This window comes from Macrosteles quadrilineatus, unplaced genomic scaffold, assembly GCF_028750875.1.
Source record: "Macrosteles quadrilineatus isolate MER2022 unplaced genomic scaffold, UCM_ALF_1.0 Scaffold_1__1_contigs__length_201487025, whole genome shotgun sequence".
In the NCBI taxonomy this organism is placed as follows: Eukaryota; Metazoa; Arthropoda; class Insecta; order Hemiptera; family Cicadellidae; genus Macrosteles; species Macrosteles quadrilineatus.
The window spans coordinates 160,455,404-160,473,098 of record NW_026542594.1 but is presented as its reverse complement, the minus strand read 5'-3'; the positions used below and the strand labels follow the sequence as shown (position 1 = coordinate 160,473,098).

The 17,695-nt window shown below is 35.8% G+C and overlaps 1 protein-coding gene across 3 annotated transcripts in view; it reads left to right on the top strand.

Moving 5' to 3' along the window:
* The window catches only part of LOC128988494 (dipeptidyl peptidase 3), a 34,724-nt gene that overhangs the window by 684 nt on the left and 16,345 nt on the right, over positions 1-17,695 (top strand). Inside the window, exons 1-4 of one of the 3 annotated variants that reach the window (XM_054409849.1) lie at positions 3,994-4,078; positions 13,419-13,583; positions 14,395-14,508; positions 16,281-16,508. In XM_054409849.1, the coding sequence (XP_054265824.1) occupies positions 13,431-13,583; positions 14,395-14,508; positions 16,281-16,508 (495 nt within the window). In that variant the 5' untranslated portion in view covers positions 3,994-4,078; positions 13,419-13,430. Of the gene's footprint in view, positions 1-3,993; positions 4,079-11,880; positions 12,051-13,418; positions 13,584-14,394; positions 14,509-16,280; positions 16,509-17,695 lie in introns of those variants that run through there. The other 2 variants (XM_054409831.1, XM_054409841.1) reach the window with 2 other exon arrangements.

The following is a 17,695-nucleotide window of genomic DNA, read 5'->3' as shown; positions in this document are numbered from 1 at the left end:
CACGTTAGCGTGTAGTGTGTGTAAAGAAAAAAGAAAAGATTCTCTAACTTCTACTTTGGCTGCACTTTACTTGACGTCCTACACTCATTCGATTGTTTTTCCAATTCGATATTTTCATTCGATTGTTTCATTTAATATATATCGTTTGGTTAGTTAGGTTAGGTTAACCTTACCTAACTTACCTAACGATATATCGAATGAAGCAATCGATTAATCGATATATCGATCGATATTTTCATTCGAATGAGTGTAGGACGTCAAGTAAAGTGCAGCCTCTACTTTATTTGTAAAGAAAAAAGAGAAGATTCTCTAACTTCTACTTTTTATATATTTAAATATTGTATTTAAATATATTTACTCCTTGCAATGCTCTCAAAATGAATTCTTTACAAATTTTGGTTGTCCCTAGGTTGGAAGAACTTGGAAAGTAATAATATAAAACAGAGCTTTGGCAGTGGAAGCTTGGTGTTAAAAAATATTTGAGTGGGCCCTGTGAAATAAAAAATACTCCCCAGAGATCCTTATGGGACGTCCTTGGTACTGTTTGAAGTTCTTCCAGAATGCAATACCTTTTGTAAATAATATTTACCAATCTTAATTCTACACTGAATTTAATCTGCTCACTACCACACTACCGTAGTATTTAGTGTTGCACTTAAAAGGTGAATCTTTTGTAGTGGCCTATGATTTACTGAATTACCTTTATTCCAATAGTTAAATAATATTGCTAACAATGAATTACCAAGGTTATAGAGAACTAGAAAGTGAGTAACAATTTGATTTATTAAACAGAATTAACGAATTGCAATTGATTTCAATTTACAGTTGCTGGTTGTGGTTTATTTAATACAAAATGACCTTGAGTGACAATCAATTTGAAGTTTTTGTTTGAGAATGTTGAATGGATTTATCAAAAGGGAAGATACGGTGCGGTTTCATACTGATCTCGAAAGTGTCAACGGAAGAGTGGTATTTAATTTAATGTTGAGATGACCAGTACCAAGCAAATCCAGTTCGTTGGCCAACGATTCAAAAACGAAGGTCGAGTCTCGCATTCCAACTGATTAAACAATATTGTGCTTAATCGTAGTAGTATTTACTAGAATGTTGCTTATTGTTTTATGGCTAATTTGGTACTTTGGCGGTTCATCTATACGCAAACTGACACAGCCTCCGATAACACATCCGTATCTAGCCGAACCAGCTACCTGCTCCCTCCTTTGATATTAATTTAATTCCCCCAAATTAAATACTGACTGTGGCACTTGTTAATGAATTGTACCTTAATACTCAACAATGAAATTCGATAATGACTCTGTGAAAAAATTCCAACACTAAAAATCTTATGAAGTAGGTAACTCTGAATTACCCTACAAAAACATTTTCGTCTATTTATTCTTAATACTATTGGATCATCACAGCTTAGTAAATAATACAGATTGTTACACTATAAATGGATATAAAAATCAGCAAATTGAATTCGAACCTGGAAACATGAGATTATTTGACATGAACTAACAAAATATAACAGGAAAATTTACCATGTGCGACTCACTGAATTCTAAAGTTAACAAATAAATAACACAAATTACTTACAATTTTGGACGTCCACAATAAACACTGACACAAATTGAAGGATAGGGATGAGGAATTGTAACTAGCCGGTTTTCTAATAAAAAACGCGATCGATTTGAACTCGTGTGACGAACGTGAAATTTCCAAATGGCGGATTGCGTTGGCCGGTAAAACAAACTTTTTGACACTTGTTTGACAAACAAAACTGATTCTATTTTCCACTCGCGTTGCAAATATATCCCTTCGGGATATAGGCTATACGATTTCGAGAAAATGAAAATTTATCCGACCAACACCGCGAAATGAATTTAATTTGCACGAACGAAAGTTTCACCGACTAGGTACGTTGGAGGCGGGAGAGGGACAGAACAGACACTGAGACTCTCGTTGCTGGCGACTAGTTCTACCCCTACCACTTTTGGTTGGAATTTTGGGTATCTGATCAGCTGACTATTTGTCGCGTCTGCTACGCATTCGTTGTTTTATACGATGAATCGGTACATGTGTGACTTGCTTTGTTCACCGTTGAGTTGGTTCCCGCGTCTCGCTCCCGCCGTGGCGGCTGGGTCGGTACTGACCCACATTACTGTGAACGCCCCTCGCTTTGCTACTTTTTTGTGCTTTATGACGTCATATTCAATTTCAATTAACTTTTTAATTATTTTATTTCAATAATAGGCCTATTAACATTTCAAATTTTTTATATCTCTCATTTTTGTTTAATATTTAAATTTTGTATACTTTTGATGGGTCAGCACTGACCCATGTATACGACGTCACATTACGAAGTCATAATCAGTTCCAATCAATTGATATACTATTTTATGTTGGTTCTTTTATCATAATGACTACATAGGCCTATATCTTAAGAACGTATATTTTTAGTGACATATAGCCTATAATGTATTCAGTGACATTTCCATTTTTTTCTGACTCTGGATCCAGATAGGTCAGTACTGACCCATTATTATGACGTCACTTTTTGACGTCATATTCACTTCCGATCGTATTATATAATATTGTATTTCAATAAGGACACAAAAAGGAATGTTATACAACAATAAAGTTTTTTAGCAATCCGATTCGATTTTATAATTTCCTTTAGCAGTGAACGTGTTAAACACAGCTGTTAACCCTAGAGCTGGCACTAGTGTAACGCTGTACTGGCATAGGGATATTATTGATTATGTAATATCATTTTTAAACCATCATAAAAATTAGAAATAGCAACATAACTATGGATTGTTATATATCATTTTTGTTCAGAATAAGACAAAGAACAATAATATACGTGATTTAGCCTACCTACATGGTTACCACAAAAAATTTTTTTTTTAGTTTTTCCAAATTGTGGGCATTATTAATTTTTTCATAAAATGTTTTTTTATTCCGTTGTATAGCTAAGTGCATGTAAGACTTAGCATCATAAGGTAAATTGTAAAGTTGTGGTAAATTTTGTGCTGATTCCAAAAATTAATAGTTTATATAGCTTATTTTGTGTGTTTTGTTTGATAGCCCTATTACTATGTTGATCGTACCCCCGCGCGAGTACCAAATAATCACCCAACCCAGGTCATGTACAAAACCGTACACCTTATATAATATATAATTCCAGGGTACTCTGGTTTGTATTATTTAACTTATTTATTACAACAGTAGCCCAAAAAAGTTAACAAAACTAAAAAAAAAAAAAAAAAAAATTATATATAGGCCTACAACCGTAACACCGGCATTGGCGCCGTATATCCGGCGTCAGCCATTTCGGCCGCGGCCGTTCGCGCCGTATATCCGGCGTTTGCCAGCGCTAGGGTTAATTAATAGCCCATACAGCTAATGGCAACTAAGGGACCTACAGTTTATAGTGGAATCCGAACCACATTTTTGCCTTGGTAATTACGAATTGGTCTAATTATCAGGATAGTACTGCGGATAGTCGTAGTACTCACCCGTGTGGATGTTAATCCACACCAGGGAGTATCGCATCCACAGTGCATGCCTATAAATAAGTTATCCACAATTCGTATAGATAGATCTTAGGCTCAATTCTATCTCAATAAGCTTGTTAATTCTCTAAGTTAGCTAGTTTCGGTAATTAGTTTGGCAATTACCGGTATTTAATGTGTCTACAACGCGATACATTATTGTGTAATTTTTTGATGTCTACTTACAGTTTTTTTTTTCACGCTGAATCCAAAAATGCAATCAGTTTTTGTCGGGGAGATTTCATTTTAAGTAAGTGGCTTTAAAACTAAGGTTAAAATTACGAATCTAAGGTTCATTTAGCGGTACTGATGGTAATATGGCGTGGTCTGTTGTGCCAACAGATATGGAAGTGTACCTGTATTAAGTGTTTTGAAGTGAGGTTAGATTAGGAAGGTGAAGGTTGGGTTATAAAATTTCATCATTCTCATTTTAGGCAAAGATTTGCATGGGGATGCGGTGTGACTGAACAATAGATTGCCAAACTCATAGGAGCCATCTATAAAACTAACCAGGGACCTCGGTAGGTACTTTCCTGTTAACCCTTTCAGTGCTATGAAACGATATATCGTTGTTTTAAAAAAACCCTAAGGGATATAGAGAGGAAGGTTATTTTTAAAAAAATAGCAAAACGGCCATTGGTGACCTGCATGTTCATAGGATACACTACCAACCACTTAGCTAAAAGATTCGCCCAATCCGATGATTTCGAGGTGTATGTCTAAACCAAGGATTATGAACACCTCACTATGCCCCAGTGGTTGTAGTATATCGCTACAAACACACAGGTCACCAATTATTTGCCACACAGGACGGGATTCGAACCCGAGCAGACGAATGCCACTGGCCAAGTGACACACGCCCTAGCCTTCTCGGCTATCTGTGCTTGAAGACTGGGGAGTCAAAACCCGGTATTTAAGCTGTCGCCACCGATTGCGAACAGATGGCGCTGCAGATGGTTGTTCAATGCGTTACTAGGTAGCAGCACCAGCTAGTCACGGACTATTTAGATGCAATCTTTTAGTTTTAGTAGTAGTAAATGTGTTCCTGAGACTTTGCTGCAAAACATTTAGCCCAGTCAATAAATGTTTTTTATCGCAACTAAATGGTGGAAAGCTGGATTTTTTATATGTGATAGAACCACATGAGAGGTGTATTTTCCCAAAAGTCCCCACTTCTACCCCTTGAGCTTTCCCCCCCACCCCCCTCCAAACATAGAAATTGCAGTGTTTTACTTAATTGGTCATAAGTCGAATGTTATGTAAGCTATCGAGCTGCAATTTATTTTGTTTTATTTCTGATTAGTTTTCCTACAACTTTTGTTTTTACAACATTTTTCTAAAACCAATACTTAGGGAGATATAAAATTCAAACTTCGTTAAAAGCTTTGTTTCAGAGTGCAAAATTTTGTTTTTCTCTATGTATACTTTTAATTAGAAATAATACGCAAATATGGTTCAAACGAAAGTTTTAGTACGTTTTTCAAGGTTTACAAATATATTATTGGTTAGTCATCTAGGTGACCGGGTGAAGAGCTGGGCGTCGGCAAAGAGAGCGCGTGCGGGCTAGTTGAACACTTCTGCGCTGCGTCATCGCATCTAGCCCAGCCAATAAACGCACAAACTGCCTTTTTCTGTAGCTAAATAGTGGAAAGCTGAGTTTGTTATATGTAATGAAACCACTTAAGACGTGTTTTTTCAAAAAGTTCCTGATTTTTCCCCTTGAGCTTTTCCCCGCATCCCCTTCCAAACCTGGAAATTACAGTCGTTCACTTTACTGGATATAATTCAAATCCTACGCATGCCATCGTAGTGAAATTTGATTTGTATTATTTGTTATTAGTTTATCTTCAACTTTTGTACTAAAGACTTTCTTATAAAACTATCCAAAGAGATATAGCATTTTAACTTTTTTTGATAATGTTTATGTTTTAGAGTACACGATTTTGTTTTACCCTCTATATATTTTTTCCAAAAGAAAAAATACGCATAATGTGTCAGAAACAAAATTTTAGTATGTTCCTTAAGGTTTATAAATATATGTATTTGGTTAGTCATCTGAAATAACTGATGTAGTGTGGGCGTCGGCAAAGACAGTGCGTGCAGGCTTTTTAAGCATCCGCGCATGCAGCCCCGCCCGTCGAGACCGGCACCGCTAAGTTCTCAACTGTTTCATACAAATCCCATGACTTCCTAATTTGTAGCCTAATTTACTACCAAAACAATCTGTTTCCAAGCTAAACCGTGACTAAATGAAGCATCTCGCTGTCAGTAAAAAGTTTTCGTCGACCCACTCCTTGATACAAACTGCGTCCTATCATTGATATGTCCCTCTCTTCACGCTTCCCGCTAGCAAGGGTTAGCTTTCTGCTCTGCCATGAGTTGTAAGCCTGTGTTAAAATAATATCACGAACAACGTAGAAAACTGTCGGTAATGTTTATAAGCCATTTTTAATCATGGTAATGAATACAAATTAAAACCAGTCAATGTTAAAACTAACTTTTTTATTAAGTCTATATAGAGGAGATTTTAAAATACTTAATAAGCGCCTTCATCTTAATTAGCGATGTTAAACGTTTGCATAATGTCTACCACTAACCAATAAAGAACTATTATGCTGACTCATTTTTAAGATAACATGAAAACAATCAAATATTAGAGAACAGAACGTCACCGAGATTATGGAAAAACCCCAATTTGATTGACACCTCTTCACAATATGTTAAGAAAGGAAATTTGAATAATTTGCCTGTATAACTAAAATAAAATACATAAACCAATTACAACCAATTACCAATTACGGGTGTTGATCCCGTAAATAGTCTTGCCTGCATGTATGGGGACACAAATACAGTTTTTTACTTACTTATTTATAACTTTTGGATATATGCCTTATTACATTAATTAATTGGAAAGTAAATAAAAGAAAATACGTCTAATAGCCTAACACTTAAAACATAAATTTACACTTATAATATTACTCACAATATATACATAAAAGATGGTAAGTGGTGGTAGATTTCGATTCGACACTGCAATCATCCTCAGACCCATAGGCGAATTGGGCCATCTCATCATTGGGTTCTGTATGTTTCTTACCCAGCTTTATGTAATATAATATACTGTATGTATCCATGTATATTATTGTCAATAGGTGTAACCGTTGACAGAAATAATTAAATACATTATTATTTCAAATGAGAAACGAGTTAAGACTAACAATAAATTTAAGAAATGTACAAATGATTAGGTTTAATCTAATTATTGTTTTTTTGCAGTTTACTGTTTAGATCTTTACTGACCGCGAGGCGCAGTTAGTATAAATCTTGCGGAACAAAGCGAGTCCCATTGGTGGTAGATAATGGAAAGCGCATTGTAACGTAAGGAAGAGCAAAGAGTATGTTTAAAGTGATTTTTAAAGTGTTTATTAGGCCTAGTGTTCTATACCTCAATCTATAAGCTTCCGTTGGTCAAAGATGAAGAAATCAAGTATTACTAGTACTGCAAGTATAACAAGTAAGTAGGTAGAGAAATTATTGGGTTCCATCTAAATAATAATTGTTTTTGCAGTTCACGGTTAAGCTTGGATACAGATTGTTTTGGTAGTAAAGTACAAAGTACAACGCCTTAGCATTTGTATACAACCTTTGAGAACTTAGCGGTGTCGGTGCCTAGGACGCGACGCATCGACGGGTGGGGCTAGGCTGCGCAGATGCTTTGAAGAAGCCTGCACGCGCTCTCTTTGCCGACGCACCACACTATATAGTGTATATACATCAGTTCGTTCAGACGACTAACCAAATATATAGGTATTTATAAACTGTAAAAAATACAAAAAAATTTTGTTTGAAACATTTTTCGCATTTTATTTGGAAAAAATATATAGAGGGCAAAACAAAATTGTGTACTCTAAAACATAAAAATTATCAAAACAACTTAAAATGCTATATCTCTTTGGATATAGTTTTATGAGAAAGCCTTTAGTACAAAAGTTGAAGATAAACTAATTACAAATAATACAAATTAAATTTCACTACGATGGCATGCGTAGAATTTGAATTATATCCAGTAAAGTGAACGACTGTAATTTCCAGGCTTGGAAGGGGTTGCGGGGAAAAGCTCAAGGGGGATAATCGGGAACTTTTTGAAAAAAAACACGTCTTAAGTGGTTCCATTACATATAACAAACTCAGCTTTCCACTATTTAGCTACGAAAAAAGGCATTTTGTGCGTTTATTGGCTGGGCTAGATGCGATGACGCAGCGCAGAAGTGTTCAACTAGCCCGCACGCGCTCTCTTTGCCGACGCCCAGCTCTTCACCCGGTCACCTAGATGACTAACCAATAATATATTTGTAAACCTTGAAAAACGTACTAAAACTTTCGTTTGAACCATATTTGCGTATTATTTCTAATTAAAAGTATACATAGAGAAAAACAAAATTTTGCACTCTGAAACAAAGCTTTTAACGAAGTTTAAATTTCATATCTCCCTAAGTATTGGTTTTAGAAAAATGTTGTAAACACAAAAGTTGTAGGAAAACTAATCATAAATAAAACAAAACAAATTGCAGCTCGATAGCTTACATAGCATTCGAATCATGACCCATTAAGTAAAACACTGCAATTTCTATGTTTGGAGGGGGGTGGGGGGGAAAGCTCAAGGGGTAGAAGTGGGGACTTTTGGGAAAATACACCTCTCATGTGGTTCTATCACATATAAAAAATCCAGCTTTCCACCATTTAGTTGCGAAAAAGGGTGTTTTATTACATTCATTGACTGGGCTAATTAGTTTCCCTAAAATTGCTATATTACAATAACCTCGTCCAACTAAATCAGGGTTAAATTCAATATTACATTGTAAACTATATGTCTTTTGATTTTGTGAGATTTCGGTTTCAAATAATGCTATCAGAACATTTATAGGAAAACCAGGAAAATTAACAACAAAAACTAAGTTTTATTTGATGTTTACTACAAATACCGGGATTTATCTTTCTTATGTATTTTCTTATTGTGTTATTATTCAAAATTAGCCTAATTAATAAAATAGTGACAACATGACAGTTAAAATTCAACAACGGGTAATGGAATTAAAAGGCAAACAAAAAAGTCTTACAAAATATGAATTATTGGCCTAGCTCTGAAAGGGTTAATGGGAACATTCATTATTATCGATGATTTATTTTCGATATATCAATATTTTTGTCTTACCTACTTCACGATCCGTATTCCTTCTGTTTAAATATCATCAAACGCATGAAGCTACAAATTAAGAACTAACCTTGTTTAGGCAAAAATAATCCTACTAATATTATAAATGAGAAAGTTTGGATGTATGGATGTATGGATGTATGTTTGTGACAAGTGAACGCGAAAAATACTGGTCGGATTGGGCTGAAATTAGGCATGATGATAGCTCAAATTCCCGATTAACATATAGGCATATTCTTATTTCAAAAATCCTTTCGGGCTCCGCCCCAGTGGCCCTGGAGTTTCCCATGTTAACCTTATGAGAAATGGAATTATTGAATCTTAACAGCTGTTTCAACTAAACAAGTTGGTTCTGTTCTATGATGTTCAATAGCATTAAAGTTACAAGGATTACCAACAGGGTGCAGCACTATTATTTCTTTTACATTTATGACAACAGCTAATTTGCAACCAAAAGGTGAGTGAGCGTAGCGAACGAACTTCAACCTGGAGGCGAGTTAGCGTAGCGAACGAGCTCCAACCTAAATGTGAGTGAGCGTAGCGAACAAACTTCAACCAGGACGTGATTGAGCCATGCGAACGAGATAATCTTGAAAATTAAGAAGTTAAACGGGGCAAAGCCCGCGGGTTACAGCTATCCTACTAATATTATAAATGAGAACGTTTGGATGTATGGATGTATGGATGTATGGATGTATGTTTGTGACAAGTGAACGCGAAAAATACTGGTCGGATTGGGCTGAAATTAGGCATGATGATAGCTCAAATTCCCGATTAACATATAGGCATATTCTTATTTCAAAAATCCTTTCGGGCTCCGCCCCAGTGGCCCTGGAGTTTCCCATGTTAACCTTATGAGAAATGGAATTATTGAATCTTAACAGCTGTTTCAACTAAACAAGTTGGTTCTGTTCTATGATGTTCAATAGCATTAAAGTTACAAGGATTACCAACAGGGTGCAGCACTATTATTTCTTTTACATTTATGACAACAGCTAATTTGCAACCAAAAGGTGAGTGAGCGTAGCGAACGAACTTCAACCTGGAGGCGAGTTAGCGTAGCGAACGAGCTCCAACCTAAATGTGAGTGAGCGTAGCGAACAAACTTCAACCAGGACGTGATTGAGCCATGCGAACGAGATAATCTTGAAAATTAAGAAGTTAAACGGGGCAAAGCCCGCGGGTTACAGCTATCCTACTAATATTATAAATGAGAAAGTTTGGATGTATGGATGTATGGATGTATGGATGTATGTTTGTGACAAGTGAACGCGAAAAATACTGGTCGGATTGGGCTGAAATTAGGCATGATGATAGCTCAAATTCCCGATTAACATATAGGCATATTCTTATTTCAAAAATCCTTTCGGGCTCCGCCCCAGTGGCCCTGGAGTTTCCCATGTTAACCTTATGAGAAATGGAATTATTGAATCTTAACAGCTGTTTCAACTAAACAAGTTGGTTCTGTTCTATGATGTTCAATAGCATTAAAGTTACAAGGATTACCAACAGGGTGCAGCACTATTATTTCTTTTACATTTATGACAACAGCTAATTTGCAACCAAAAGGTGAGTGAGCGTAGCGAACGAACTTCAACCTGGAGGCGAGTTAGCGTAGCGAACGAGCTCCAACCTAAATGTGAGTGAGCGTAGCGAACAAACTTCAACCAGGACGTGATTGAGCCATGCGAACGAGATAATCTTAAAAATTAAGAAGTTAAACGGGGCAAAGCCCGCGGGTTACAGCTAGTAGTCTATAAGTACTGCATGTTACCATGAAATACTTATAAATTATAAGAAACAACTATTAAACTAACATAACTAACCAAACTTTCTGTAGGCCTACGCTAAGTTACCATTTTAAAATTTTGTTTGATAACAGAAAAGGCATACAGGGAATAGGCTATCGAATGGAATTTTGAAGTTTTACAGCAAGTTTGGTTGGTTTGGTTAGTTTAGAACAGTTTCATTTCAATATAGGCCTGTAACTTAATATTGTTTTTTTAGGCCTAACTGTTTGTTGATACTGAAAAATGTTTATTTATCCTTAGTTGTCAGCTGATATGTTTCAATTTGTTATTATCAATGTAAGTTATCGGATAGAAAAATAAAATATCAATATATTGAAAAGAAATCATCGATAATAACGAATGTTCCCTTTAACAGGAAAGTACCCCTCAGTATACCATGTGGTAGTGTTTAACATAGGTACCAATCAACCAGAGTCTCCTCAAATTTAAACTGTCCCGATGGAAACTAATAGTCACAAAATGCCGCCCTCATTGTGTAAAGTCTACGGCCTTCTGCATTTCTCTAGGACACTTTTATACACATTTTCTATGGATAGAAAATGTGTTTGAAAATTTTTGAACACCTTTCTGCACACACATCCTTGAACTGGAAATGGATTTCAACAGGGGTTGACACCCTTCCAACAGCAACCTTTCACATCGCGCAATTTATATTTGGTGGCAGAGTCTATTTCCCTCATATCATTTTGTGGCTACTATGAAGGAAATGAGTAGAAATGAGAACCAGGTAGCCTAGATAAGTAGTGGACGAAGGGAAAAACATGGTGCCAGTGTCTGGCTCGATGGAGACCTTAATTTAACTTAACGGAATTGTGGATATTTATAGGCATGCACTGTGGATGCGATACTCCCTGGTGTGGATTAACGTCCGCACCAGTGAGTACTACCACTATCCGCAGTACTATCTTGAAAATTAGGCCTAGACTAATTTGTATATACCAAGGAAAAAATGTGGTTCGGATTCCACTATAAACTGAAGGTCCCTTAGTTGCCATTAGCTGTATGGGCTAAGTATTAAAAGTATTTACTGCTTACAATTTACAAGCCTTCAACTACACCTGCTGTGGTCTGTGTTCGTAGTCACACAATGCCGCCCTCATTGTGTAAAGTCTAAGGCCTTCTGCATCTCTCTAGGCCACTTGTACACAATTTCTATTTTTAAACATCTTTCTGCACACACATCCTTGAACTGGAAATGGATTTCAACAGGGGTTGACACCCTTCCAACAACAACCTTTCACAGCGCGCAATATATATTTATATTACAGGTACATATGACATTAAAGATTCTATAAATAAAGAAAGAAGATGATGCTTATGAAGAACATAAATTTATTTAAAATAAAATTTGTTAAAGAAACATCTAAAATATTTTGTAACCTGGTCACTTCCAGTACAAGATTTGGAAGTGGACAAAAATATATCAGTCATTTTTCTTCAAGAAGAAAACCAATTGAATCCAAACTGAAGGTACAATATAATGTTTTTCCAAGATTAATTTTCAGTTGCATGGGCATTAAATTTTATTCAAAATATTGAAATAGGAGGAGACATTAAGCATTGACCTTAGAGTAGGCTTGCTAAACATTTTATTTTCTGCCCAACACTGGACCTATATCTACTAATAATAACTAAAAGTTAATCTGCAAATAGGTTCTCTTATTATCGATAGTTAATGAATGTAGAAGCAGAAGGTGCTCTTGTTAGGCTTTACCCTAATGTTATTGATCATATAAATAGTTTTGTAATAGACATGTAATTCTTACTCAGCATTTTTAACAGAAACCCTCTTAAACTTTTTAAACAAATTAACCCTTCCAGGGCTAAATTAAATGAAGGGCTGGAGCTTAATTATTTTTTGCCAACATTTAAAAACTATAAAGTGATTTTATCATGTTTTGTTTTTTATTTTGCTTTAAATAATTCATGGATCATTCCTTCTCAGTGATCTAATTGCTGTACCAACAAAAGTTATAAAGAAATTTAAATTTAAATTGACACATATATCCGTCTTAGGCCCACTAAAAACCTAAGGTAGACGGATATATCTGTCTGCCACCCGTAGCAAAAAATCACGAAATATGAACACTGCCTATTAGCTTGAGTATTCTTGTGAGTAGCAGACGGATATATCCATCAACCTTATTCTTTCCCTTGCTTTATTTTTTATCTAGATCAATATGTATCTATCATTCTGAAGTACAGTACTGTAAATCTAAACCACCCAGTTCCGCTCCCAAGTCCTCATACCCATTCCCCACCTCGACTTCTACAACGTAAAGACTGTTCTTCAGGTTCATCATATCTATCAAATTCTATGCTATTGTTTTTAATGCCAAGTATGAAATCCCCGTCAGACATACTTTTATTTAGAATCTCAATAACATCTTTAAATTCGGATTGTTTGGATTAGTCTTTTTAGCTCAATAACATAAAAATAAAGCACAAAACACAAAAGTAAACATCTCTCACTAACAACCTTGTGCAAAATGACAGTTTTGCAATATTCACACACTATGGCGCAAACTAATAATAGCTGAAACAGTTGTGGTAATTATTATTGCCAACAATAAACAACTCATTTATAATGCAGTATAATGTTTATTTCCGTATTACAAACAATGTATATCAATTCGTTTTGGGCGGATATATCCTTCAGCTCAGAAAAGAAACTTCTCGGGACGGATATATCCGATTCCCACCTGGAACGTAAACGGAGATTGACGGGATATATCCGTCCATAGCCCAGGAAGGGTTAGTTTTAAATACCCAGGTTTTTTATCACCTTATAAAAATGTTCATAAAGTAACTCAATGCAAACATTTAATTTATTTTTAGTCATTGCCAAAGATGACTGTTAAAGAGCACATATTACCCAATGACCAGCCAGTGAGTGGGTTGGAATGTGAAGTAGCTTTCAATGCTCTGACTGATAATGAGAAGTTGTATGCTCACTACCTCAGCCTGGCATCATGGAATGGAGGACTCATCACTGTTGTTCAGGTAGGCCTACTGTATCAACTCTGTTTCACTTAATGCTTAAAAGCCATTTTCAATTACATTTTGTTGTTTACTGTCAAGAATGGTCCTCAGCAAAATCTAGAATTAAATTTTGATCAAACATTTTTTCAACCCTATGCTGGATTAAAAACATTACCCTTGGTCGTGTAGTTATTGTCATTGTCTCCTGCGGTCACAGCAAAACCCTGAATACCCAAATGGTAACGGAAACACCATCGACTTCCACGATCGTGGCAAAATTTTGTTCATTTCCCGCGGTTGTGTAGACATTGTCATTGTCTCCCGCTGTGGCGGCAAAATCCTGAATATATCCTACGGTAAGAAAACATAAGCCTCGTTTTCCACGATCGCAGCAAGATTCTGTTCATTTTCCGTGGTCGAGTTTTCATTGTCCTTGTCTCCTGCGGTCACGTCAAAACCCCGAATAACCCCTGCGGTAATGGAACATCATCATCATCTCCCACGGTCATGGAAACGTCATCGTTGCCTTGCACGATCGCAGCATTAGCAGTAATTTTCCAATCGCAAAAATCTTTGCAGACGAGTCTGGTACTGTATTGGTATTGGAATCAACTTTTAGTGGTCGATTCTCGATTCAGATTCTAAAGCTGAGAAATGGTGGAATTGAGAATCGACTTTGGAACCAACCCATCCCTACTTCATACATTAATAGCCTACTTTCTTATTAAATGGCGACCATACAAAGTAGGTATTTTAAGCCAGGTATGAATATTGTAGTATAATGTCAATGGTCTTTCTGAATAACGATTTGTTAATGATTCTTACATTACAGACCTCTCCAGAGTCACCATTGATTGTAAGTTTCCTTCTACAATTGTTCGATGGTCAATCAATAAGTGAACTGAAGTCAAAAGCATTGGCAAAAATAACTGAGGACGAATTCACTGTGAGTATCAAAGTTTCTTATTCTTGCTGAGTGTTAGTTATTTCTATTAAATACAAAAATTTTTTGAGAAATTATAATGTAATGGTGATAAATATTATAGAAAGCGTGTTTCCTTTTTTAGCACTATTTTTTCTATGATTTAATTAAACACTAGACAATCACTTAGTTTTACAGACATAATGTGACAGGTGGCAGGTAGGGTTGTAATATTCAGATGTTACCCATAAAACCTTAGGAGTTGGTATTTTTCTCATTTTTGAAATGAATAAAATTCTAATAGCCTAGTTACATACTATTATCTTTGACTATTACTATTATATATAATAAACATATAATGTAGAATATACATATTTAATGAATAAATATGGCTTTCATACAGTAAGGGGAGTGAGCTAATAATGCTTTTTAATCGAGTTCAAATCTTGTTTCCGATGCAAAAATAATAATGTGAAAGTGAAAGTGACCCGGAGAACAAAACTACTAATTTACAATCAATTAAATTTGTTGATTGTAGATGTACATATATTACAAATAAAATAAGAGTAATTTGCCTACCTCAGCCAGGTTACAATTATCACTAAAAGTAGCCTAGGCTTATTTCAAATCCATTTCCAAAAACTATGTTTTGTCTCTGGTTTACTAGCTGATTGTGGTTAAACATACCGTAACGAATATTGGAACAGAAAACGGTATGGATCGTAAACAAACAAATAACAGTAAATATACAAATAACATAACCTTTGACTATTATCTAATAGTCAATGCATTAACATACTGTTTAGACAGTTCCATAAGCAATGTTGAATAATGTTACTTTCGGGCCAGTAACATAATTTGTTTGTGTTTATGATCAATACCTTGTCTGTTCTAGTATTCTTGTTAAATATTAACCCTTCCCGGACGGGTGACGGATATATCTGCCTAAGTCTTTGACGAAAAAGGACGGGTGGCGGATATATCCGCTTATGGTTTTTGATGTTCCGGATGGGAAGCGGATATATCCGCCTTCTCTTCAGACAGACTGGCAAGTGCTTGAGCAGTAACCAGATGTTTCGCGGTACCAAGGCGCCACTTTCCTGCTCTCTCCATGGCTGCGCTCTCTCCCGCGCCTACCCTTTTCCCGCGCCACCCCCTCTCTTGCGCACCATCCTACCTCTCCTACGCTCCCCCCTTGAGGATTCGCGCTCAACACTACATTATCTTTATTTATTGTTTACATGTTGTACTCTATTTATTGCCTAACGTTGTCATGTTCATATCTTCAAAGACGGGTGGCGGATATATCTGCTGCTTTTCTACTCATCCGAGGACGGGTGGCGGATATATCCGCATAATTAAAAACGAGTAAAAAATTATTTTGACAGTATAAAGTGTTCCATTGTGTTTATTTTATGTATACTTGTATAACAAAACACAAATAAGGAAAATTAATATTTATTTTTTCCTATAATTTTTTCAACTCAGATATAGAACCGTTATAAAGAAAGTTGGGTCAGCATCACTGTATCTTAAGTAAACCCTAAAAAGAAAATAAAATCACTGGGGGAGGACGAAGCCCCAAATGAAATGACCTCCAGATCATAAGCTTTAAAATTAGAGCTAAATCGTAAAAATCGGTTAGTTAGGACAGGCATAAAAAGGAAAGTTACAAAGAAACCCCTTATTGCTTTAAGTTACTTGATAGGCCTACAACAGTGTAACTTTTATACTTGTAAAAGTTTCTTAAAAGATTTTTTTTAAGATTTCTTAGACATATTTTTAATTGTTTTTAGGCCTTATTAGTGTACTCGGCTGGAGTATTGGCCAATGCAGGAAACTACAAAGGATTTGGAGATTCTAAGATCATTCCTGGATTGTCATTGGAAAAATTGGAGGAGGTTATGAAAGTATCAGAAGCATATTCAAAACAACCCAAGCTGTTCCAGGATTTGTGGGACAGGTGTAAATCATCTATTTATTCCCTTGATGACCGAGACAAGAGTCTAGGATTTTGGGATAAGGTACTTGATGCTAAAATATATGAATAATTCATTTCACTAATAACATGTATATGTCCTCTCATTTTTTTAATCACTTTGAAAATGAGTAATAAAATGAGTAAAAATTATCAATATTAGTTTGATAATAATAAATAGTAAAAGCTAGTATGGTAATAAAACATATATTTGTCATTGACATACAGATATTTGTATTTTAATCTTGGTTTTTTAACCTCCTCTCAGAAAGTCATAGGCCTAAATGGATTTTTATAATCAGCACATAGCCAAGCCCAAGCCTCTCTGATAAGGGTTGAGAGAAGCTCTCAGTCTGGAGGGGTAGAGCAGGCCAACTACTGGGGCTGGCTATGAGAGTAAATCCTATTACAGTAGAGTCCCGATAATCCAAACTTCGGTACAGTAGACTCCCTTTTATCTGGACACCTTTTAACCGGACATCGGTTTAACCGGACTACACTTGGTGGAAATGACATCTCTTTAACCGGACAATTTTTATCAGCACATTGGTTTAACCGGACTAGATCGTCAGGATGTGGGCAGTACTGAAACGTCTGTTCTCGTGGGAAAGATTTGAGACCAGTTATCACGTGTCTTAATACAACGCTCTCCTAAATTTAAGTTGAATATCACAGTAAACAGTCCGTTTTAACGAGTTTTTTGGGACGTCGGTTTAACCGGAAAACCCGTTATCCGGACTGGCCTCGGTCCCGAGGAGTCCGTATAAGAGGGAGTCTACTGTAATCCGAAAGTCCGCTCAATCTAAAACCAAAAAATATATTTTTTTTTATTAAAAAAAAAATTTTTTTATTAAACTTTTAACACAGTTAGCTGTACCTTGTCAAAGTATTCTGTAGCGGCTGGGTGAGATAGAGTTTTTTTGTAGAGTATTTTAGTAAATATTTCACCATTTTTGTTATTAACATTTTTCATTTTTGTCTGCCAAATCACAGATGGATTTTATTAAGTGATAATGCTGCATCCACTAGGTCTAGCCTTAAGTATTGTGAAAAATAATCCCGGGCTCGTGACTGCGTACAAGACAAAAAATTTTTTTTTTTTTTTAATTTAACTTTCTTTCAAAATTTTTAATCCAAAATATTTGGTAATCCGAAATGGGCCCGGTCCCAACCATTTCGGACTAACGGGACTCTACTGTAGTTACTCTTCACTGAGTACACTACTTTAAAGTG